This window comes from Mixophyes fleayi, chromosome 9, assembly GCF_038048845.1.
Source record: "Mixophyes fleayi isolate aMixFle1 chromosome 9, aMixFle1.hap1, whole genome shotgun sequence".
Taxonomy (NCBI): domain Eukaryota; kingdom Metazoa; phylum Chordata; class Amphibia; order Anura; family Limnodynastidae; genus Mixophyes; species Mixophyes fleayi.
The window spans coordinates 65,434,650-65,459,972 of NC_134410.1; the positions used below are offsets into that span (position 1 = coordinate 65,434,650).

Sequence of the window (25,323 nt, forward strand, 5' to 3'; positions counted from 1 at the left end):
ATTCTGGAGTATATGCAAATTGCCATCATAAAAACTGAGGCAGCAGAGTTTGTGAAAACCAACACCTGTGTCATTCTCAAAACCTTTGGCCATGACTGTATATGTACATTTCATCAAGGTGCCACCTGTTGGTAGAGAAATGTATTGCAGGAAATTTTCTGTATTGCGCTTTGGGGAAAACACTTTTAGCCATGTTTCCTTATGGGCAATGCTGAATATGTAAGTTAAGTCATAAGGTACTAAATGTTTAGTGCTTCCTAAGTTTGTGTGTGTACATATCTATCTTTTATATAGGTTTATGCAAATATAATATATTTTTTTTTTATACTGCACTCTACTTCAGACAGTTGCTGGAAAATTGTTGGTCTGCAGTCAGTGTTCAGATAAAGAGTGTATGAGCATGAGGCTTGTTTAATTCGCTTCCCTGATACAATGACCGCAGACCAGCTTGAAAGAAAATTTCTACAGGTGGTGCAGCAGTGCAGAGGTGAGACGAGGTTCTAGAGAGTGGGACTTTATTAGATGTTTTGCATAATTACTAATTTTGTATACTGTAATGTTTACAATTTTTTTTTATTGTAGCTGTTACTCCTGTGTCCCTTTTCCCTCAGTCTCAGAAAGTTGTCTTAATACATGTTTTGCTGTAGGGCGTGTTTATTGATGTGTAACTTATAACTAATGTGGAGAAAATGACACTGTGCAGTGTGATATTTTGTTATTTGTTTTTTTGTTTTCCCTCTGAAGTGATTTCTGCTCCAAGGTAAAGAACACAATATACTGTATTGTGGATCCATCTGACTCTAACATGTTGTGGGAACAGGAGTTTATGTTGGACACCATCATTAATCCATCAGCACACAGTTATAACTGTGGCATGCTGGGAAAACTTTTAAGAGACTCTCCTACCAACCGCTACAGCTTTGTGTGCAATGCTCTCGTGCATGTGTGTGTCGGAGACCATGACACTGATAGGTAAACACTTTGTAAAAGAAATATTAATAAAATGGACAAGTACATTTACAAATGGTGGGCAGGAAATCGCATCATGAACAGTATCACACTGCAGTCCTGTTTTTCTTTTGCAGAGTGAATGATATTGCAATTCTATGTGCTGAGTTGACTGGATCCTGCAAAGATCTGAGCTCTGAATGGCTTGGAGTCTTAAAAGCTCTTTGCTGCTCATCCAACAATGGCACTTGTGGCTTCAATGACTTGCTTTGCAATGTAGATGTAAGTTTTACAGAAACATCTATTTACACTCCCCTTTCCCTGTTCTTTATTTTCCATATGAATTTAAATTTGCTAATCAGAGGTCATAAAGCTTTTTGTCCCTTTTTTAACCCATTGTAGGTCAGTGATCTGTCTTTCCATGATTCTCTTGCTACATTTGTTGCAATCCTGGTTGCTCGCCAGTGTTTTCCACTTGAAGATCTAATCCGTTGTGCGGCCATCCCATCCTTGCTCACTGCAGGTAAGTCAGGAAATTGTGTAGCATTGTCAGTAAAATTTTATCATTCATCCAAATGGGGGGACACCGAGCCAATGGGATATATGGAGGCTTTACTTAGGAGGTTCCAATTAAGTGTTTTCGTCTAGTTGGTTCTTACACTGTCAAAATAGCAAAAAAGGCTTCTTTTGCCAGAGCAATTACTTTTATTATTTTATTTCATATGTGAATGGTTAAAATCACCCACAAAAATTAACATATTTTTCTTTGCTGCTTTTTTAGTTTGTATTATATAGTTTTAATTTCAGTTAACATTTGTTATGTGTGTTATAACAAACTCCAAGCAGTACTTTACTGGTGTGGTTTTTGTTTTGTACCATGTAAATTTACCAGTAAGGACTCCACAGTGTGATAATCTTCACATATATCCTCCCACTGGGCAGGTCTTAGAAAAGTTTTTTGTTTTTTTTACATAGACAGAGACCCCTCCACTTTCCTATCCTTCCTAAACATGCCTTCAGTATCAGTTATACGCCTAATTCAGCATTATTACTTCCTGTTCACAATTTTGTTATCTATTCACAGGATAGATGGGGTGATGTAGCCCTGGGCATTCAGTCCTGGGCTATAATGTTGTTTTAAGATCAGGTGCTAGTTTCCATTTACCTCAGGAGGTAACTCCATCCCCATTTACAAGACAGTGGTTACCAACTAAAGTTTATAGTTCTTTTTTTTTTTTTTGCATCTTGGCAAATTAGCCTTTCTGTCAGTAATAACACTGAGCAGTCTGTCACGTCATGTCTTGTCTGAATAGGGCAACATTGTCTTATGGCTCTCTCCCCAATTATATGCTTGGAAAGCATCCACAGAACTTGATATTTTCATATTCTGCTCCCTTCATCTGCTCATTGAGAATTAACTACTTTCTCTTACTTCCTGTTTGGGAGACACAACTAAGGCTTTGGGTATAGCGTGCGCTGGTGCTTGGAGTAGGCACTAATTCAAACTATAAACTATAAACATGTTTGAATTCAAGCTCTTCTCCTCCTGTAGTCCTCCCCCAATAGCTTCTCCGTTTTTAATTTGTGCCAATGGCGTAGGGCACCTTTTTTTGAACTTGGAAGGACAGCATGGATTTTTCCTTTTTATATTAATTTTGATTTTACTTTTATTAGCAATAGTGGTGTTCTCTATGAACACTGTTATACAGAGGCCTCTTAATCCAATGGTTCCTTGGCAGCTCTAGTCCATTTCTTTGACAGGCTGTACAGACGAGTCCGAGTCCCGCATCAGAAGACTCTTCTGGTGGCCCAGACAGTGGTCAGGTAGGGGGCATTATTGAGATAAGTCTCGCACAAGGGACAGACTTGGCAGGAACACCTGTGCTATGGCCAGCTCCATGTCTGTACTGGGCCAGCAGTGGTAGATGTTTTTATCCCCAGTACTTTCACCTCCTTCTAACTGTGCCATAGATCTAGTAAAATCACATGCTACTCAACAGCTCAGCAGTGCCAGAAGCCCCCCTTCTGGATGAAAACATCATTGTATGTTGACATTCTAAGCATGTCAACAGAACTATTGATGAGGCTGCCTCTAAGAGAAGATCTTCTAAGTTGAGGCCCATTTTACCTCCCAGAATGCAAGGAGTTTTTCACATCCAACTGCTCCTTTGTTCTGCCGGTAGTTCCTTGAGACCTAAATTTGGTTCTTTCAGCATCAGAGACCACCATGCGAGCCTCTGGAATCTAGAATCTCTGGAAAATAATTTTTACTAACTTTGCTTCAGTAAGAAGGGTGCCTGAGTTGGCTGCCCTATCTTAGAGGTCAACATATCAAGGTGGTGACCAATTGCCACCTTATTCTCTGACTCGTACAAGAGAGGATGACCAACAGCAAAACAGTGCCAGATGGGATAAGGCTGCAATCAGACAGGCTTTATAGCTAAGGAGGAAAATTGGTTTCTGATAACAGTACAGCCCACTCTACTAGATCGGTGAGCACCGAAAAAAAATAAAAATACAGAGGGAGCTGTTGGTGGAGGGGTAGAGGAGAGGAGGAGCTTGAATTCAAACAATAAGAATAGTTAGAATAAGTGTCTACCCCAATTACCAGTGCCCTCTGTAGCCCAAGCTTAAGTAGTATCCCCCAAATGAGATCGAAGAAATGTATTTAATCGTAAGTCCAAAAATCCTTTTAGTCCTTTTTTAAATAACATGGTGCCGTAATAAAGAAAATTTACGTTTAGTGTAAAATTACTGAAGGGAATTTTCTCACAAGCTCTGAATTCGTAGAGTTGGTTAGTTTGTTTTTCTAATGAGGCACAGCTTTACAATATTGTTCATTGTGTGGGAAGTGTTAAAAGTAGCAGATTGACAGAGGGACGTTGTATTGATAACATCTTTTTTTTTTTTTAAATCTATTTTCTTTGCACTTTTACTAAAATCTGAACTTCTTTCAGCTTGCAGTGAACAGGATTCTGAGTCTGGAGCACGTCTCACGTGCCGTATTTTGCTTCATCTGTTCAAGACTCCACAGCTGAATCCATATGAACCAGATGGCAGTAAGTGTGGAGTCCAGTAGGTTATATAGTGGTTCCACTAGGTGATGAAGTAAGAAAACAGCATTCAGTCTGAATTGTTTTGTTCTCTTTGTGTTTTCTTTAAACACTTGGAAATGGGTAATTAATGAATGTCTTTGTCTGCTGTCTCACAGGTAAGGCAACGTTTGGGATTCGCTCTTCCTGCGACCGCCATCTTCTGGCAGCTTCTCAGAATCGTATTGTACCTGGAGCACTATTTGCTGTTCTCAAGGCAATATTTATGCTGGGTAAGTTGTTGTATTTCCTGCCTACTCCACTTTCAATATTTAAGCTTGGTAATATCTTTAATATTTTGCTATGTTTTATTGCAGCGGTTCTTTACCAGGGGTGCAAGAGAGCATTTCTAGGGTTCAAATGGTAACAATAGGTTTTAAGCTTTTAGAATTGTAATATACGACTATAAATTTGACTTGACTGTACTATGTACTCACGGAACCCATGATACACTGGCAAACGCTATGACGATATGACCCTACTAGTACCCTCTCTACTTTTGCCACTGCGCACTTACGAGCGTGTCGAGAAACTGGTTGAAATGTGTTTGCGTACTTGAGTACAAACGTCAATGGGAGTTTTTGGTACGATATATTATTTTTAGGCATATTTTCTTATTTTTAGTATCTTCATATACACATATAAATGTTATATATTAGTATTTAATGACTGTCATGTTTTGTTTACTTTTAGTTATATGTTCATTTTTTAAAACTTTTTTTTAATTGTATCAGAAAGTTAAACAAAGAAAATAAATATAAGTATTTTTCAAAAAATCAATTGTTTTGCAATAAATGCAATTTCCTAACAAAAAGCCAGAACACATATTTCAAGGGGAGTGCAAGAACGTATTTTGAGATTCAATGGGGAGCCGATCACTAAAAAGGTTAAGAACTGCTGTTTTATTGTATAGTATTTGTGTATAGTTTTGTGTAGCAACAATTCAGGTGCATTGGGAGGGAAACAAATCTTTAATAAAAGATACACAACAAAGGGGCATATTCAATTGACGGCGGGATCGCCGAAAATCCCGCGCTCCAAAAATATTACCGTTAATACGGTAATATCTCGCTGGAGTTCAGCCAGGGAGCTGCGAGCTGAAATCCAGCGAGTAAATTACCGTATTAACTGTTTTCCCGCGCAGGATTACCGTAATAACGGTAATATTTTTGGAGCGCGGGATTTTCGGCAATCCCGCCATCAATTGAATGTGCCCCAAAGTTGTTTTTTTTTGTTTTTTTAATGTGCACAAACCTTACTCATGTAAGACAATGAAGAGGATTTCCATTTGATGGAATCAAATGTTCATAGGTCAAACATAAACATGGCGCATCATGAATTTTTTTTTTTTTTGGCTGGGTCATTTAATTGAGTTACAAGAAGATGCTATAACCACCTGCTGATTGTTGAACCAGTTTGTGGTATTAATACAAAAAAATATGATATAATATATGATTCACCAGAATGTCTTGAATTTTTGATTAATTTTAAAACCAAGCAAAATCTCATTAAATTTAAATAAGTCCAGCACTTTGGAACACATTTGAGCTTCAGTTGATGCATGTTAACGGTATTTTGTTTTTTGGTTTTTTTATTGCGAATGGCAAACACGGTATTGTTTGCAGATTGAAATAAAAATAAATCTTTTTTTATTTTAAAATTTTTAAAGAAATGTGAGCCACAATTTTTGAACCACAAAATGGAATTGGGATTAATCGACAATTATACTACAAACATGTTTGTGGTCTTCACCCAATTTTACATCATAGACCCACAATTTCCCATTTAGGTTTGTAATATCCACAACACAGAGATAGTCTGATGCAATGAAATGCAAAACTGTTTGAAAGTAAATATCCTTTATGCAGAAACCTACTTGTTTCACCTTCCAGAGACCATATAAAAGCCCCTGTCTTTTGAGACACTTCTTGAAGTGAAGGAGATGCAAAACCCCATTGGGAAATGTTGCTTTACTTGAAATGACTGCATAAAACATATATGGTCCCAGTCCACTTTTTTCTGACTTCAAGCCAGTGCTTCAGAAACGGTCTTGGAACACTAATTCTTACCTGGTGACACTTTTCAAAAGCTCATAATCTGGACAAAGATCAAACTAGCAGTCTGACACAGGTATTCTTCATTTTCCAGGTGATGCAGAGTTGCAAGGTTCTGGCTTCTCCCTGCCTGCAGGCACTGAAGACATCACTGAGGAAGATTTGGCCACAAACAGGGCAGGGGGGCGGTCTGTATCTATAGAGACGGCCAGTTTAGATGTGTATGCCAAATATGTTCTTCGCAGCATCTGCCAGCAGGTCAGTTCTTGATAGGTTAGTTCAGTGCATGCTCCATATAATATTCACAATGCTGAGTTGGGCATATATCCATTTGCTTAGCATAACATACGCCCACAAAAATGCATATGTCTATGTCCTTATGCAGATCTGACACTGAGGAGTGGGGGGGCAAACACAGTCTGATTACAATAAGGGGGTGTAATTTTGAACTGAGGCAGACAGTTATTTTTCTTGTGGGTGCCTGAGAGCTGCTGCAAATACAAACTGATGAGTACCACCAGTACTATTATTTGCTTCTTTCATTTGTACAAAAGGAACAGTATACCTGCTGTATTATAGAGGGTTTTTAATTTAAATAAACTTAATAGCGGATGCGTTTTTCGCTCTAATTGCAGATGTTAAAAGAAAACAAACACGTTTTTCTTGTGCTTATGAGCTAGTTGGGTGTAAGTGTATCTGATATACAACTGATGTAACAGAAAAGAAAAATACCGCACCAGGTGGATCCAAATCCCCCAGAAAGAGTGGTTAAAACCTATAGCAAGGAATATTATATCTCCTTATATTATCAATCAATCGGGGAGTGGTGCACCCACACATTCCGTTTCATGAAGATGCAGGAAAAAAAGGGGGGGAATGTGTAAATGGGGCACTCTGGACCCAATTTCCTAAAACTTATGTCAAATTTTATTGATATGCATTAAAATAATATCCTATTGTGTTGGATTCTGTATAGGCTTCATTTAATAGTACAAGTAAAACAAATGCTTTACCAACAAATCAAGCATTTGTTTCCTGACTACACTAAGTTTGTTGTTTGGGCTACAGTACATAATTGTTTTTGGAGCATGTATTTAAATAAACCTCACTATGTGCTTTATCTTGGAATTAAGTAAGAGGGTATGTTTGTATTGTTGTTTGTGCAGTTGGAGACGCTTATTTACGTTTATCCTTGTTTTTAACATTGCGTCCTTCATGTTTATAGGAGTGGGTGGGGGAGCGATGTGTACGCTCCCTTTGTGAGGACTCCATTGATCTTCAGGATCCAGTTCTCAGTAGCGCTCAGGCCCAGCGCCTCATGCAACTGATCTGTTACCCACACAGATTAAGTGACGCAGAGCAAGGGGATAACCCTCAGAGACAGCGCATCAAGTACATCTTGCAGGTGAGCTTAAAAAAGTGGAAGGTGTAGACCAGGCTTAGCCAACCTATGGCTTTCTAGGTATTATAAAACTACAAGTCCCAGCATGTTTTTTCCGTGGATGCCAGCTGATGGCTGGTAGGGCATGCTGTGATTTGTAGTTTCACCACACCTGGGGAGCCACAGGTGGGCTAGGCCTGGTGTAGACTCTGTTTTAATGAGGTTAATGTTTAGAAACCTAAAGTAAATTCTGTGACTAATTTATTAATGCAGAATAATGTGGAGAACACATTAAGAAGTTTCTCATGCATCCAATTTGGGGAACACTGCTTAACCATTGGGCACTATGTTTAGAGTAAGGCACTAATTATATAGTAAAACTTGTTTGGACTCTACTCCCCCTCCATGCACCTCTACTGTAATACCTCATTTTTTTGTTTTGTTTTGTTTTTTAATCCACATGGTGTAGGGGATGTAATTTGTTTTTTCTTAACAGGCAGTATATCCATTTTGTTTTAGTTTATTTACTTTGACTGTTATATCCTCTGGAATAGAGAAGGAGGGGTTTGTGTTATTACTCAAACCTGGATTTGACTTTTCAGCCCATCCTATACCTGAAGTCCCCTAAACATGCATATGCGTATGGACATCTTTAGGATGAAAATCCGTTCACTTGCCGGAGGGAAATACTCGAGCCGTTCATAAATAGGTGAAAGCTCTGTTATCCCTCAGTCGGTCTCCATCCTCCATTGTATGAAGCTAATGGGTAGAATAGTATTGTGCTACACTTCCAGTCCCGGAGTTTCTAGTACCAAATTCTAGCCAAGTGGTTAAGGTCAAACCCTTATTTGGCAAGTTTTTCAAACTGTCGCCACAGACTCGTCAGTCTCTTCTGTGGTTGTTGTAGTGAAAAAATCTCAGCAAGGACCATCCCTTCTCCATCTGGGACTGGACTATTGTGACCATAGATGCTAGCCTGCATGGATGGAGAGCAGAGATGCTGAACCTTTGACTAGAGGGATATTGATCCCCAGATTGGCAAAGCTAACAATAAATGTTCTCTAGCTCACAGGGGTGCTAATAGCCCTGCTACAAGCTCAGTCCCTCCTAAGGAGCAGACCCATTAGTATCTAATCGGTCCCCTCCCTTCTGCACCTGACACGCCAGCTTGGGCTCTTTGGTAAGGATGTTGGATTCTGCTCCACATCCAGACCCCAGAAAAGCCAGCTTTCAGAAGTCCTCCAGTCTTGGGAAGGGTCTGACTCAGAACTTTTCTCCAAGGAGGAAGAATAGGCTGAGGACTCTGACCTGGAGGCTTCTTTGTACACTGAATAGGACCCTGGTAGCAAGCAGGCAGTGGAAGCTTTTAGTGTGTGCATTCGGTAGGTACTAAATATTCAGGACAGTGCGGAATTGGTGATTTTGGACAATTCAAGCGAAAAAAGAAGCAAACGGTTTCCTTTCCCTGTACGCCTTCAGTTGGAGGACCTTTTGTACAATCACAGATTTCAGGTGTCACACCACTTACTTGACCCTCTATCCACCCCCTAGTGTAGACACGGCGAAATTTGAATCTCCTCCTTATGTAGATGTTCCCATAGAACGCCTGTCCAAATCCACCACTATACCTCCCATATGCTGCTACCCTTTAGAATAACACTGTTAGGAAGAAAGTGGTCCCAGTTCTGGTAGGCCAGAACCGTTTGGGTTTTACTTGGTGCAGAAGTCAGCTGGCCCTTCAGACCCATCCTCAACTTAGTCACTGAATGTCCACCTACAGGTAGGCAAGTTCAAGATGGTCACTGTCCATGGACAGTAAGAAACTTACCTGCACTTTCCATTCTCTTTACAAGGAGAAGTGAAGTCTCTTTAAGATTGGTGACTGTGCACTTTTGCATGAAAGTGTTAGGTAAGATGATCCCCACCTTCAAGTCGGTACAGTTTGCAAATTACCATTCCAGGTAGTTTCCGATCAAACTTTTCATTTGGAACAAGTCTAACCTGCAACTGACCACTTGGTGCACCAGACTGTCCCCAATAATTCATCATTTACTACTTTGTTGACCACCTCAAAAGGGGTTGCCCTTTCTCTATTTGGGACTGGACTCTGGTGACCACTGATATCATGTTCAGGGGCTTTGGCCTTTGGAGAGGGTGAAACTCCAGATAAATGTACTGGAGCTCAGGTTGGCAAGAAGGCTTAGCCCAAAAAACTGGCCTGTATGTCGAAGATTGCCCTAAGGTTGTCTCCCAAGTTCCACCTGAACTAAGACATTGTGCAGGGCCTTATGGACAGGACCAAGGATGTGCTCCAGACAGAGGACTTCCTGGTTTTCTATGACTCCCAAAAGAGAGGCCGGGCAGCCTCTAAGCAGACCATTGCCAGGTGGATTATGTCTGTAATGCGCCAGGCTTACAGCCAGGCGGGTCAGCCAGGATGCCACTTGGGCACTGCTGAACAGCTGCGTAGAACGACCGTCTGGTCTTCCGTGCACAAATTCACAAAATTGTACAGGTTTTAACATCTTTGCATTCAGGGATGTTTGCTTTGGGTGTAAGATGCTGTGCACTGCATCTGCAGCATTTGTGCTTCCTGCCCGTGGCTCATTGAAGTTTCGCTTTCTGTTTGAGTTACTACTCCTCCCCCTTCCCTCCTGCTTCTTCTAAGTCTCTGTTGGAGAAAAACTAGTAGCTAATGTTATCATGGCCAGCAGAGGGATAGTCATGCTCTAAATTTCCCAGTGTCCATCCTCCTTGAGACATAGCATTTACCCACGGTTACAGTGATTACCCCACCCCTAATGTAACATCATTAAAATAAAGTAAGTACAAATTTCACACTATTGCAAAAAAGAGGAAAAGTTAAAATGTGCTGTTTTGTACATATTGATCTTTGTCTGTTTCATACGAAATCTTAAGACAAACCACAAAAGCAGAATTAGTTTGTGCTTTAAAGTATGCACTTTGGAAAAATGGGTACAGTTATAAATTTTAAAGAGCTCTTTCTTTGCATTCTTCTGGGGTATAATTAGCGCCTAGTCATGTTTTTTTCTATGGACAGGGTAAAGAGTCAAAATCTATAAACCATTTATTGCTATTTGTGCTTTGTGTATGTTTTAATCATTTACTCCATTCAGTATTGATTTATTGTTAATTTCCACTTGACAGAGTCTGGATCAGTGGACAATGCGTCAGTCAGCACTGGAGCTCCAACTCATGATCAAACAAACATCCAATAATGTAAGACCAAAAAACTGCAGGATCAGGATTAGGGCTCTGGAAAAGTTAGAGGGACTCTGTAAACTGCTGCCTAATGATACTCTTTAGAGTGATATGCAGTCCTCCTGAAGGATATATTTATTGGTTTTGTAGTCAGGTCAGGCGCTGCCTATATTCACTAATATTGTTGTGATTATTATATATGATTATACACTATTGTGTCTGCTAAAGTTTGAGCACTGTAATGCACCTTAGTTTTATCTGTTTTAATGGTATACCGTATCGATTTAGCATGTATCGAGATAAATGTAGCAGGGTTAAATTCCAAGATGCTGAATACCTGAATTGTAGCAAACCACACTGTGTACATACTTGTATAATTCTATATCGCTTACGTCCCTCTAGGAGTAGAGTTTAGGTGTATTGTTAAATGTATGCCTGGGCTATCTGTAAAAATCACTGGTAATAGTTAAACAGCAGAAATTTAGATGCAGAAATTCAAATGCACACGCTGCCTATTTCTAACCCCCCACCCTTACCTGCAGTTTCCTGACAGATAGTGCTTTGCTAATCAACAGTCGGTTTTTGCAGGATAAACAGGAACCTGTAATAGTTCTTTCTTTGGTTTGACACTTGTGAATTATGCAGTGTAGTCTGCCTGAATCCCCCATTGATGTCCCGGGTATTCCGTATTTATGATAAATCTTGTCACATAAGGGGAAGTGGAGAAACGTGGCACATAGTGAGGTATCGTTTATACATTTATTTCAAATTAAAATGTTACACTTACATCAGTGTCCAAAAAACGTGAAAAACGTATAATAAGCTGCTGTTGCTCTATAGCAGTGCTCCCAGGGATGGAGGTCCGATCCTCTCCCTCAACCCTGTTATTTCTCTGTGTTTCACATGTCCTGGATGTCGTTGTTAAATGTGTTTTTTTTAATAATGTAAGATGGTAGAACCAGTGTGTGATGATGTGTTTTGTAGTGTCTTTTGGAGAGTCTTTATAAATGTATTTGTTTAAAATTTCCATGTTTTGGTGTGCCAAGTGGTAATTACTGCAGTAATGGTTTTGAAATTAAAGAGAACCTGTCACCTATGTTTAAAAGAACTTAACCTTTTAGGGGAACCTTAACCTTTTAAATGTATTCCCATGCTTCCTTCACCCAGGAGAGAGCACAACATGTGCTGTTTGTAATTGACTGGACTTGTCTCCGTGTCCACATACTATGTTATGCTCACTTCTGAGTGGCTTCCTACCTGGGTTATGTCTCAAGTGGCAGATAAATAATTTTAAGGAGGATAATAGATTAGGGAATGTTGAACCTACAGCATCAGGAAGTGGTGATTTTAAAGGAAGGCTTTTTTCATCTTTAAATACTTATCCCACAGGAAATGAACTCCCTGCTGGAAAACATTGCTAAAGCTACAATTGAAGTATTCCAGCAATCTGCGGAAAATGTTAGCACAGCACCTGCTACCAATGCTCCTAGCAATGCCCCAACCAGCAACACAACCCCTAATGCCAAGTCCAAGCCAGTGCTCAGGTACATTTCCATACCAATCTCTAGAGTTTGTAATCTTCTCTTGTCAATTTGAATGACCTGTGGCCTCCATTGTGCTTTCTGTTAGTGCTCTAGAGCGGTCTGGTGTTTGGCTTGTGGCTCCTCTAATTGCCAAGCTCCCAACATCTGTGCAAGGTCACGTGCTTAAGGCAGCGGGGGAGGAGCTGGAGAAGGGGCAGCACCTGGGCTCCTCTTCTCGCAAGGAACGTGACCGTCAGAAGCAGAAGAGGTGAGTAGGAAGGAAGAGACCGTCTTTTAGAAAATCATTAATTAACTCTTTATTTCGTAGTGAACTGGGATTGTTTAGCAGAATGCAACTAAAACTTAGAGGTTATTTAGGAAATTAGATTTAGGCTTTTTGTTTTAGGTTTACTTTGAATCTCCTTATACACGTGAGAAATTTACAGCAATGGTTTATCCAAACCTCAACATTAATGTTACTATTTTCATTCACTTACGTGTTTTTATATTTTCTTCTCTTGACAGTATGTCTCTGCTCAGTCAGCAGCCATTTTTATCATTGGTACTGACCTGTTTAAAGGGACAGGATGAGCAGAGGGAGGGGCTACTGACTTCTCTCTACAGTCAGGTTCAACAGGTATATATGATCTATCCTCTTCTTTTTAAATTAAATAAATAAATGTAGCACCATTGTCTTAAGTCCTAAAATTTTGACCACCAACATCAAAGTGGTCTGACATATATATTGTTCACTTTTTTTCAGATTGTTAGTAACTGGCGGGAGGATCAGTATCAAGATGACTGTAAAACCCCTCAGCTGCTGCATGATGTGTTGAAACTCAGGCTTAACTTGGTGAGTGAACTGGTCATCCAATAGTGGACAAATATTTACAGAGTGAATTTGGATGATGCTATGAGTCATGGTTACGTTAAGAATAGGTTTTATTTTAAGGTTATGTATGTGTGTATATATGTGTGTGATATAGATATAGAGATATATATATATATATATATATATATATATTAGCGTGTGTTGTGACGCAATGCCTCCTACTTTGAGAATCACTAGTGGAGACTAGCCTCTTTCCTTTACAAGCAGCCTGCAGCAGTAGAATGTATGCCAGTAATGTACATATCTTCTATCTCTCTTAAAATGCCACCTAATGTTATGTTCGTATGTGGCAGTATAGCCCTTGTTTCACAAATATCAGTCATCCTCTTTTCCTTTTAACTTTGTTCTGCGACCCCTTCCCCCCCCCCCCCCCCCCCCCTTTTGTCATTTTTAGGTGGGAGGAATGTTTGACACAGTTCAGCGCAGCACTCAGCAAACCACTGAATGGGCAGTACTTCTACTGGATATAATAAGCAGTGGCACAGTGGATATGCAGTCTAATAAGTAAATTACCTTGCTATGAAATCTCCAGAAATTAAAATTCACGCTAACTGTTGGTCATTTTGTGCTTGTTTCTACTTCTAGTAATCCACTTCTAGGCCTCTTGTCCATAGTGGATTGACATCTCTTCTTTGCCTTGTAGTGAGCTCTTCACCACAGTGCTGGACATGCTGAGTGTGCTGATCAATGGAACTTTGGCAGCTGATATGTCCAGTATCTCTCAAGGTAGCATGGAGGAGAACAAGAGGGCATACATGAACTTGGTGAAAAAGCTACGGGTAATTTTCATGTATTTTAAGAGCTATTCCTCCACTCTCGCTCTCTTTCTTGGTATGCTCATGTGTCTAACTTTTTCTGTGTCCTTGTAGAAGGAATTAGGTGACCGTCAGTCAGAGAGTTTGGAGAAAGTGCGCCAACTGCTGCCGTTACCGAAGCAGACACGGGATGTAATAACATGTGAACCTCAGGGATCTCTTATTGACACCAAAGGAAACAAGATTGCTGGCTTTGACTCAATCTTCAAGAAGGAGGTGAAACAAATAAATAATGGCCTATGTTTCAACCTTTTTATGTTGACCGTTCATAATTTACCTTGATAATTTGTACATATTATACATTAATTTCGTTCTTATGAACTCTATTTATAGGGACTTCAAGTCTCCATTAAGCAGAAAATTTCCCCTTGGGACCTATTTGAGGGTCTGAAACAGTCTGCCCCACTTTCTTGGGGATGGTTTGGGACTGTACGTGTAGACAGGCGTGTCTCTCGCTTGGAGGAGCAACAACGACTACTACTGTACCACACACACCTGAAACCTAAGCCACGTACTTACTATCTGGAGCCTCTCTGTCTTCCCCCGGAAGACGAGGAGCCACCCACTCCCACAAACAGTGAGCCAGATAAGAAGCCGAGTGAGCCACTCAAGGTGGATAAGAGTGGAGGAGGTTGTACAGGAACTGGTGACGAGCGGAAAAAACAAAGCAAGAAAAACAAAAAGAGTCGTCAGTCAGCAAACAAGGGAGAGGTATATACCTTTTAAAGCACCCTTCCATAGCTTAACAGATATGATTTGATTGTTATATGCTCAAACTATGTTATAGGTGCCTTCCCCTTCGGGGCCAAACAAGACTTCATAGTACTCTTCTAGCATTTCATTTTCTGCTTTTTATCAGGAATATGGACTTGGGGGACGCTCTATGACCTATCAGATGGGAGTTCCTACTGACCTTCTACACCCCCAAGGAACGGGGTCTATGTCTCGCCTGCCTTATGGAGCACCGAGTGTGTACACCCAGAACCAACCACTGCCTCCTGGTGAGTATTAAACATCTGTTGTCAATTCAGCATCATAAGAGGAGTTCTCCACTGATTCTTCCTCATACTATAAATGACACTGCATTCTGTATCTGTCTTCATTATTGTCATTTTCCTGGACATAGGTGGCCCACGTCTGGATACCTACCGACCACCTCGAATGAATATGGTAAAAGTAGTCCAGACACGGCCGCCATATGGTGGTGGTGTACCACCAGGTGTAGGGGGGATGATGGATCCTTACAAACCTATGATGTATAGACCGCAACCTCCTATTCCCCAGGGACAACTGCTAAGACATCATCTGCAGGCCAGGCTGGTGAGTGAATGCTGGATGAGAAAAGATGGTATAAAGCAGAAAGTAGTAGCTAGATTGGCAAACTTATTAGACTTGTGTTGTTAGTTTATTTATTACTTTTATATTCCCTTCCCCAGCACGGACAGGGTATGATGGCTCAGCCCGTCCGACCGATGACTCCAACACCTCCATACGGTTCTATGCAACCCTCCCAGGTATTCATGGTCACTTCTGTTTCTGCACTATGGCACACAGTGCCTCCACCACCCTCGCTTTTCTGTCTGTCATTTTTAAAACTGTTGGTTGTTGGTCACACTGCTTTCCATTTGTTGTTTTGACACCTCTGCTCTTCCCCCTAGGGTTATACAACATATACTTCCCATGTACCCATGCAGCAGCATCCCCCTCAATCACAGGCTGGTAATTTGGTGCCACCTGCATACAGTAATCAGTCCTATCCTGGTTCTCTTCCACCTTCGGGTGGAGCCCTTCAAGACCCAGTGCGTCCGATGCAGCAGAGACCTAGTGGTTATGTCCATCAGCAGGCATCTGGATACAGTCATAATCCCCAAACTGGTCAGAGGTAATTGAAGAAGAATTAGAATTATTCAGACGCACAACACACAACTATGGATTAATAAGTGTTATGTTCCATCAGATTTCAGCATCAACAAATGCCGCAGGCTGGCATGATGACAGGAATGGGTCACATGACTGCACAGTCAGTGCAAGGTGCAATCCGACCCACTCAAATGTTACCAGAGCAGCAGCAGCAGCAACAGCAGCAGTATCTTAGGCAGCAACAAATGTTACGTGTAAGTGGGTAAATGTGCTTCTTAAGGGAATTTTAGAGTTATGTTTTTGTGGAGGAAGGGTGTTGTGAACTTTCATACTTATCGACCATCCTATTGCAGCAGCAGCAGCAACAGCAGCAGCAGCAGCAGCAGCAGCAGCAGCAGCAACAACAACAACAACAACAATCTCAGGCGCCTCCACAGAACCAAGCTCCTCCACAGCCACAGCCACCACCCCAGCAGGTAGCAGCAGTACAGCAGAACCAGACACAAGGACAGCCCCCTGGACTTGGAATGCAGACATTGCCTCCTCAGCAACCCATGGTAAAATCATAGTTCTTTGTAGAAGAAGAAAAAGTAGCAAATCTTCCACGAAGTTGTGTTGAAAAGAATTTATTTTCAGGTGGACAACAATAGGTTATGCGGACATGTTTTAAACCTCTCCGATCTTTGTGGCAGTTGAACAGTGAAGAGATGGATGCCCACATAGAGATCATTAATCTCCATGGAGATACTTTAGTTCGGTGCCTACGGCAGACTTATCAAAGCAGATGACGGAGCAGCATTGGGGTAATAGGACATGTTCCTTCCCTGTCACATCATCCGCTTTAGTGTCCAGCTGTGCGTACAGTACTGACGTCTCTCTATGTAGCGATCAATGCTCACTACATGAGCATTTATCTCTCCTATTTGACTGTCCAAACCATGGAACACAGAGGATTAAAACACTCTGGAACACAAGCCACTACATAGCTCACATTCATTCACCGAGGCCCTCCCAGATTCACACATGTTATTTTCCTGCATTATTTGTGTGCTCTCTGTAATTCATGCTTGTCTTAGCTGATGATTTCAGCACGGCATAAGATCTTTGCTTTCTCAGTTTCAGAGACATGGCGTGCAACAAACTCAGCAGCAACAACAGACTGCAGCTCTTGTACGGCAACTACAGCAGCAATTATCCAGTGAGTATTGCGGTGGGTGAAAATTCCCTGTGTGTGTCTGTAGCAGACAACCCTATGCTATCCCTGTATGTTCCCTGAATAATCTCCAACATTGAAATCTCTTCAAGCAATATGCAGCACTTTGCGCTGTGATTCCCCCCCTCCCTTCCCAGTGCAGAAGCCTGCAGGTGCACAGTGACTAATGTTCTTGTTCTCTTTCCAGACACACAGCCACAGCAAGCTCCCAATCCGTTTGGGCGTTTCTGATTTATGGATGGACCCTATGGGTGAAAGCTCCAATTTGGCTCCCTCCTGAAATATAAGACAGGACTGAGGATTTAAATGAAACAGGAATAGTGTTATTAAGGACCCTGTGAGAAAATCAAGATGAGCCAGGTTTTACAACACATGAAAGCAGAACGTGACCTGGGTCTCTCAAGGGACGCAAATATAATGGAGGGGGTGGAAGCGGGGAGCAGAATGTCACTTGGCTTTCCACAAAATTTGGAGCAAGGGCTTTTGTGTCTTGTGGAACTTTTACCTTTAAAGAGTTTTTATTATTTTGATAACCAAATGATTAAATTGTCATTTTCTAACCTATTTATATGGAACCTGATCTCAGGCACTTGTATGGACACAGCTGCTGACAGTTACTTGGCCTGTTCCCAATCTGAGCAGCTACTAAATAGGCGAGACCAAAATACACCAAATAGGTAGTATTCAGTGTGCAGATACAGCTTTCTCCAGCAGGTGGTGTATGTTTGCCTCATGGTCCTTGAATCGATAGCTGCAGTGAGGAATTTCACCAGTACTCTTCTTATTGTGTGAGTTCAAATGCCAATGGGATTTTTTTTTTGTGGATGTGTCTCTTCTCTTCACTAAAACAACAGTAATACATTCTTACCCTCCAGATAGCTGTGACTATCTTTATAACACACACTGTTCAAGTGTCTCTCAATTCTACAATAATTGTACTCCTTTTTAGAATTATAAGTCTGCTGCCCTGAGGCAGTCAAGAAAATAGAAATGGATTCACTATCAAATGTTTCTTCACCAGATGTAATTTTAAGGAACTACAGCTTAAAGAAGATCACATGCCAATAAATGTCATTAGCTACCACTCACAATATTTATTTTTCTCAAGATTAGATGTGGATGTCCATAAAATCTGCGCATTTAATTTGTCCTTTGAGATGAACAGTCGATCATTCACACATCTAGTAACACAAATATTACCTTTACATGTCTAAGCATAGATATGTAACCTGTCACTTTACATGCCCATGGAAATGTGTGTATCCATACTCTGGGAAATATTCCAATATCTGCATCATGAACATGTCACACTAGGAAACACCTACACCTTTAAGTTTCCCATCCTACAGCATTGCTGTATTGGGACTTTCTCTATATCCATGAGGGAAACCCAGCTGGTGCTGGTATGTTTTACACTGGAAAAATAATGGATTTTTCCTCCATATAACTGCACTGCTCCTGCTTAGTTGTTCTTTAATGCCCTGCAGAGATTGTGGACAATAGACCTCCTGTTCCTTTTTATTACACACATGTTTTATTCTTCCAGGTTAACTGCCAGATCATTTGCAAATTTGTTGGTGGCACAGAGACACTTACCTCAGATCCTATTTAGTGGACAATACTTCCAAAAGGTGTCTGTCCGCACTGCATCATTTGTCAGGGAAGGCCCTTTTTGGGCCAAGACTAGAGAAGATAATCTAAGAACATACAGATTGGCAGCAAGATTTCCTTACTTACCAAATTTAAAGCGATCACTTTAGTCACAAAAGCTCCTATTTATAATGCCGCCCAACAAGAAGCCCTTCTGGACTTCCAAAAGGGCAGACGCAGACTGCTTACAGTGGTAAGTGCTCCTAACTGCTACCTGGGACCTGGGTTTGTGGAACAGGGAAGGGACACATAGTCTCGTCTTAAGTACCTCTTGGTTGAGATCCATGTCAGACACCCGGGTGTAATCTCAATCATCAATCAGGGGATGAAGAATATCATTTCAAGGCTCCTCCTGAATAATTTAGTTCACAAGTTCCCAGAGTCCCGAATGCAGTCCATTTGACCAATCAAGGATAGCTTCACACTGTGTTCATTTGGTTTGTCATGAATAATCCGAGATATTGTGGTATTGCTCCATCGTTAACCTGATTTCCAAGCAGAATGGTTCCTTGTGTCCTGTATAAGATCTGAAAGCCTTCAGAAGAGTCTGGTTTAACTATCTTATTGGGAGGTTGCCTCCCTTAGGTGGTAGATGTATTAGTCCAACATATTTTGGAGACCCTTCTCTGTTCTGACACGCCAGGTACAGGCATCAGTTTCTTGGCAATGTAGAGTAGAGGAGGGTGTCCTTAATCCCAGGTTATGTAGTTTCTGTGAAATTCAATCTATTTAGTGTTCCAGAGCCCAAGGCTACAGTCGTGGCTTTGTTAGTGGTCCCCCCTTTTTTTTTCTTTTTTTTTTTTTTTATATTACATTTTTTATTTAGGACCTTTAGATTTAAGATCTGGGGGTACCCAGAAATAGATCTGTTAGTGTTGTAATTAAGTTGCATACACATCCTCAACAGTGGGACGAGATTGTCTAGCCAACAGGCTTGCAGTTCCCTGGTTCGTCTGCCTCACAGACTCGCTTGTATTCTATGAAAGGTCACACTAGAAGGTGTATGGATGGTGCTCATATTGTCTTGAGATGCAGATCTGGTTGATGGTTGATAGCTTAATCAATTCAATCCGTGTGCCCACCTCTATCTCTGAGCCTCTTTTTTGTTTTGGTTTTTTTATGGCCACTACTTTTCACAGGACCCATCAAACACTGTTTGAACAACAGGATTCTTCAGTGAAAAGACTTTTCCAAACTCCATCAAATTCTGCTATATCTAGTCCTAAATAAACAGCATGTGAGCCATTCTTGTGTGAACTCCCCTCCCTTAATTTCATTTTCCTATTAATCACTCAACCGCCCTGCTTCAACCACTTTACCCTTCTTATTTTACCTCTCAACAGTATGTGAAATTTTGCTTACATTGTAAACACTGAAACATTTTTGATAAGAAATAAGGTTTCATTTTTATTTTTGAATATTAAACACTTTTTGGCATCAGTCTTCCTTTATCAGTTCTTCTGCTGACTGACTGATTATTGCTAATGGACAATTATGATTTACATTGATTGATTGGGACAAATAAGATACTTTGTTTATCTCGTTTATGCTCCCCTAGAGACATTTATGAAAACTAAAGCAGTGGATAAAAGATACTGTTAGCCATAGTAGCCAGGCAATTGCTTTACTGTTATAAACTACTAGAAAAGGGATTGACATTCTCATGGATTTCTCTTTCGGAGTATACAAATTGTGTATGGCGCACAGCACAGTCTGCAGGAAAATAATGTGTGCAACATGTTCTAACTGTTTGTGCAGTTTTATTAAAGAAAAAAAATAATTTTTTTGTACTTACCATTAAACCTTTCTCTGAGTCCGTAGGAGGACAATGGTTTACTTTTTTACAGGATTCCAAGCACCAAGACAAGGGGGCATGATCAGTCCATGGTATAGGTAATATAGTAACATTTGTTGTAGAGACCATTTATCTGACAGTAAAAGGTTGATTCAAGAGTTGGAGTTATGTACAGGGAAGAAAAATGTGAAGTCTCATGCCCCTGCCCCAAACATCATAAAGATCATATACTCTGCGAAGAACTGAACCTGTTCACTGTTTTTTAAAGAGCCCAGGAGAAACTGTTTCTTCAGTTACAGTCTAGCCACCTTTGACTCGTCAAATATGTTGATAGTAAAGTGTGCAGCTGCTATTCTATCAGTGTGGCCTCATGCAGCACTAATGCTTTACTCCCAACTGTTGTCCCTTTGGACTATAGACCAGAAGAGGGGCAGGCAATGGAGAATTTCAGCTGAGCGTGAGCACAAGTTTGCATAGCTTTTGTGCTGAATATGGGTAAGGCTGTTAGTAAAGAAACTGTTTCCAGATGGGCTAATGTTGTTTTTTTTTTGCTTTTTTTGGGGGGTGGGGTTTACTGAATTAGCATTTTAACAAATAATTACAACTGAAAAGCAGACTTCATTCACAACAATATCCAGCACCCAAAGTACATCTTTATTGACATCACTGGAGACCCAGCATTAATCATAGACAGTTACATGGCCAGCATTAATTATTTAATATTGTTTATATAGCACCACTACATTACATAACATTCTGCAGAGTTTCACATCAGGCTAAATTCCCTAACAAGCAAACCTAACACACTAGTGTACATTTTAGTCAACAGCCAATTAACTTGCCAGTGTGTTTTAAAGTGTGGGAAGAAACCGGAGCACCTGGAGGAAAACTACACAAACACGAGGAGTAGGTACAAACCCCACACAGATACAGCTCATGACCTCAGTGCTGTGTGCAGCCCCATGCTCCTGGACAACCACATAATGCTGGTGTAAGTCTCAGGTTATGGGTCATAGAGCTAAGATTTGACTTCCAAGTGTACGCTGATGCTTAGTTAATGGTATTTCTTCAGCAGCAGTTGGGAGCACAGAGAGTAAAAGATTATTAATTTTTTTCCCTTTTTAGGCTTTTGAAAGTTTAGTCATTGCTGAAAACCCTTGCAGCATTGCCAGATCTCCATCTCGTCCCAGACACTGCCTTGGGAGACCAAAAGGAAGGCTGAGCTCTCCATTACAGTCCAGGGTTCCGCCAGATCCTTCGCCAGTTTGGTGACAATGTGCATCGTTATGTGGTGCAAATCTTGATTTGTGGACAATTCTGCCTAAAGTTCATTCTGCACTGCCTTTTTCTGAAAGGCCCTCTTATTGTCAGAACCGGAGAATATAATGCTACAGTTAGGAAGAGTTCCTTCCTTAGACTAGACACACATGAAACTTCTGGTGCAAGAGTTTGTTTAGCTCCGACAAAATGTGCACTTGCCATGTAACAGACTGGCAGTGTTTCCGGCAGGCTTAATGAGCGGCACATGTAAAAGGCAACTGTCTCCATCAAATAATGATGTCACTTGTAATGGGCAGACTGAAAATGAGTTGTTTTTTTTGTTTTTTTTTAAATCAAATATTTTTATTCAATTTTAGTACAAACAAAACATAAAAACAAAAAGCTATACATGACATAGTTCCAAAAGTACAATGCATTCCATATTAATAAGAAAAAGGAGAATCATATTACGAATTCCAAATATCACAATTTGTAACATCATAAAAAATGTGTTTTTAAAGCAGCAATGTTCGGACCCACCCCCTGTATAATGTAATTCAGGCGGTGGGTCTGACCATTGCCACTTTAAAACCTTCATTTTCAGTATGGCCATTAGAAGTGACGTAATTTTTTGATGGAGACATTTGTGAAAGTTGCGTTTTACATGTAAGTCTACATTTTGTTGTTGCTGTTATAGTCTCTATTTTCACGTCTGTGTTAGGTGTGTCGGCTTTTACATAGCCAAGAAAATGATTACCACTGGATTACGCAGTACGTTTACACTTCTGAATTTATTTTGTTCCTTTTCAACAATTAACCAATTGATTCCATGCAGGGTGACATAATTCAGGTAACAGCCACCTAATGACATCCCTCTGCATGGAGTATCAATTGTAAAAACATAATAGGATTTACATTTTAAGGGACTCCGGTTGTAGCAAGAATATACAGTGTTGAGAATCTAACGTGCTGTGCATCTTTAGTGTACAGCCTTTTGAAAGCCTAAAATCATCATTATCATTTATTTATATAGCACCAACATATTCTGTAGCGCTTTACAATTGGGGACAAGCACAATAAACTAATAAACAAACTGGGTAAAACAGACAGAGGTGAGAAGACCCTGCTCGCAAGCTTACAATCTATTGGACAATGGGAGTTTGACACATGAGGTTAAGTCTACATTTGCAGTCGGCCCAGCCAGTCTGAAAAAGTGACTCATAAGCTAAATGATCCTGTCACACAACAATGTTGGTCAAGGGGTGGTTGTATAATAGGTGGTAATAGGGTAGTGTAGTCAGGTTAAGAGGGTGGTTGAGGAATATTATAAGCTTGTCTGAAGAGGTGGGTTTTCAGAGAACGCTTGAAAGCTTGTAGACTAGAGGAGAGTCTTATTGTGCGAGGGAGAGAATTCCATAGAGTGGGTGCAGCCCAGAAAAAGTCCTGTAATCGGGAATGGGAGGATGTAATGAGTGTGAATGAGAGACGCAGATCTTGTGCAGAGCGGAGTTGCCGAGTTGGGAGATATTCATCAAAAATGGCTTGTTTTTGTGCTAAAATGATAAAGGTTTGTGACAGCAAGTCCTCCTGGCTACCAACTAGGAGTCTGAGTCACAGAAGTGGTTGAAGCCCATCTCCTGTTTTCAGTGAATTCCTGATGGTGCTCTGTGCCTGACGTCTTGATACTTACTGTTTGGTGATTTGGGATATGTGTTTTAGAGCTCCTTCTGAGCTACTTCTTCCTTTTAGATTTCCAGGTACCCAGAAAGCAGATTTTGGAGGCAGCAATAATCTATCTTCGTTTATCAGAGGGGTTAAGGTTTCTGTTTGGTTCCGAAGTTGAGTGATTATTTCTAACCTGGGTACACACTACAGTGTTTTCAGCCGAGTATTGGGTCAATCAATTGATAAACGACCGGCCTGATATTGTATTAGTGTGTACACTCCAGTGATGAACGAGGATCGTTCCAAAGCACAGATCATCGTTTGATTTGATTGTTCAGCTATTGAACGATGTCCTTCCAATCCTGCAGTGTGTGTGAACTCACGACCACGATTTCCATAGAGTTTACAGTAATGATCTTTTTAGCCGACGGTTATGACAGTTGAAGAACACAGATCGGAGAGTAAATCTTTTAAAACATGTATAGTGTGTACACATGAATCCGCATGCTGATAATCACATTTCTTGTTTTCAGTCGTTGGTACAATCATTATAGATAACACATAGGTCAGAAAATTCTGTACTATGTACCCAGCCTAACGTGTGTTTTTTTGTGCTTGGCTGCCATTGCCTAATTTTTTTCTATTTCATTTTATTTTTTTGTACTGGCAGTGGCAGATGGAACCTGGGCAACGCTTATCTTTCCTGGTGTCATCCTGCTCACATTTCTGGATGATTTAGGGTCAGATGGTCACTGTCATTGCTGTCTCAATTTTTTTCCTTAAGGGTCCGGGGGCTACGTAAAGGGGTTGTCTGACCGTGTGGTGCAAACCATGCTTTGGTAAAGGAAGCCAGTTTCAGTTAGAAATTATCACAGTGTCTGGAGAACATATATTTCATGGTGCGAGAGGATTGGTTTTCCCACGTCTTCATCATTATCTACATTTATTTATATAGCGCCAGCCATCTCCGTAGCGCTTTACAATTGGGGACAAACACAGTAATAAACAATACTGGGAAAAACAGACAGGTAAGATGGCCCTGTTCGCGAGCTTACAATCTATGGAGCAATGGGAGTTTGAAACATGAGGTGCTACATATTGCATACTGGTCCAGCCAGATTGCAAAGGTAAAAAGTGATTTGTATGCTATGTGATCAAATCACGCAGCAATGTTGTTTAGGGGTTCAGAGGGTTGTTGTGTTGTGTGAATTGTGCAAAGAATGTTAATAGGGTAACCTAGAAAGGTTGAGATGGTGGTTGAGGAATATTATACTTTTGCCTGAGGGGGAGGGTTTTCAGAGAAAGCTTGAAGGTTTGTAGGCCAAAGGAAAGTTATTGTGCAATGGAGGGAATTCCATAGCGATGGTGCAGCTTGAAAAAAGTCCTGTAAATGGTATGGGAGGATGTAATGAGATTGAATGAGAGACGCAGTTCTTTTCCGGAATGGAGTTGTTGAGTTGGGAAATATTTTGAGAAAAGCGAGGTGATGGACAGTATGTAGCTGCAGTTTTGTTGATAGCCTTGTATGTTAGTAGAAGTATTTTATATTGTATTCGGTAAAAAACAGGAAACCAATGTAGACCTGGCAGAGTGATTCAGCAGAAGAAGAACAATTTGCAAGGAAAATCAGTTTGGCTGCTGCATGCAAAATAGATTGTAGTTGTGAGAATCGGTTTAGGGAAGAACAGTAAGGAGGGAATTGCAATAGTCAATGAGGGAGATGAGTGCATGAATTAAAGTTTTTGCAGTATCTTGTGTGACGTGCTTATTCTGGAAATGTTTTTTAGATGCATGTTACATGATTTAGATATGGAGAACAAATAATAGTTCTGAGTCAAGGATCACATCTAGGCAGCAAGCTAGCAGGTTGGGATATATGGTAATGTCAACAGAAATAGAAATGTCAGGTAGGTTAATTCTGTTGGTGGGTGGGAATATTATTAACTCTGTTTA

General features: G+C 40.6%; 1 protein-coding gene across 4 annotated transcripts in view; it reads left to right on the forward strand.

Moving 5' to 3' along the window:
* The window catches only part of MED12 (mediator complex subunit 12), a 63,175-nt gene extending 44,658 nt beyond the window's left edge, over positions 1–18,517 (forward strand). Inside the window, exons 21-44 of one of the 4 annotated variants that reach the window (XM_075184472.1) lie at positions 745–972; positions 1,086–1,230; positions 1,351–1,471; positions 3,906–4,007; positions 4,160–4,273; positions 6,189–6,352; positions 7,320–7,499; positions 10,644–10,715; positions 12,087–12,241; positions 12,327–12,488; positions 12,746–12,857; positions 12,984–13,073; positions 13,507–13,616; positions 13,756–13,891; positions 13,982–14,143; positions 14,261–14,638; positions 14,787–14,928; positions 15,054–15,247; positions 15,364–15,441; positions 15,586–15,809; positions 15,885–16,041; positions 16,141–16,344; positions 16,904–16,985; positions 17,188–18,517. In XM_075184472.1, the coding sequence (XP_075040573.1) occupies positions 745–972; positions 1,086–1,230; positions 1,351–1,471; positions 3,906–4,007; positions 4,160–4,273; positions 6,189–6,352; positions 7,320–7,499; positions 10,644–10,715; positions 12,087–12,241; positions 12,327–12,488; positions 12,746–12,857; positions 12,984–13,073; positions 13,507–13,616; positions 13,756–13,891; positions 13,982–14,143; positions 14,261–14,638; positions 14,787–14,928; positions 15,054–15,247; positions 15,364–15,441; positions 15,586–15,809; positions 15,885–16,041; positions 16,141–16,344; positions 16,904–16,985; positions 17,188–17,231 (3,556 nt within the window). In that variant the 3' untranslated portion in view covers positions 17,232–18,517. The remainder of the gene's footprint in view (positions 1–744; positions 973–1,085; positions 1,231–1,350; positions 1,472–3,905; positions 4,008–4,159; positions 4,274–6,188; positions 6,353–7,319; positions 7,500–10,643; positions 10,716–12,086; positions 12,242–12,326; positions 12,489–12,745; positions 12,858–12,983; positions 13,074–13,506; positions 13,617–13,755; positions 13,892–13,981; positions 14,144–14,260; positions 14,639–14,786; positions 14,929–15,053; positions 15,248–15,363; positions 15,442–15,585; positions 15,810–15,884; positions 16,042–16,140; positions 16,345–16,903; positions 16,986–17,187) is intronic. The other 3 variants (XM_075184473.1, XM_075184474.1, XM_075184475.1) reach the window with 3 other exon arrangements.
* Positions 18,518–25,323: the final 6,806 nt, after the last annotated feature.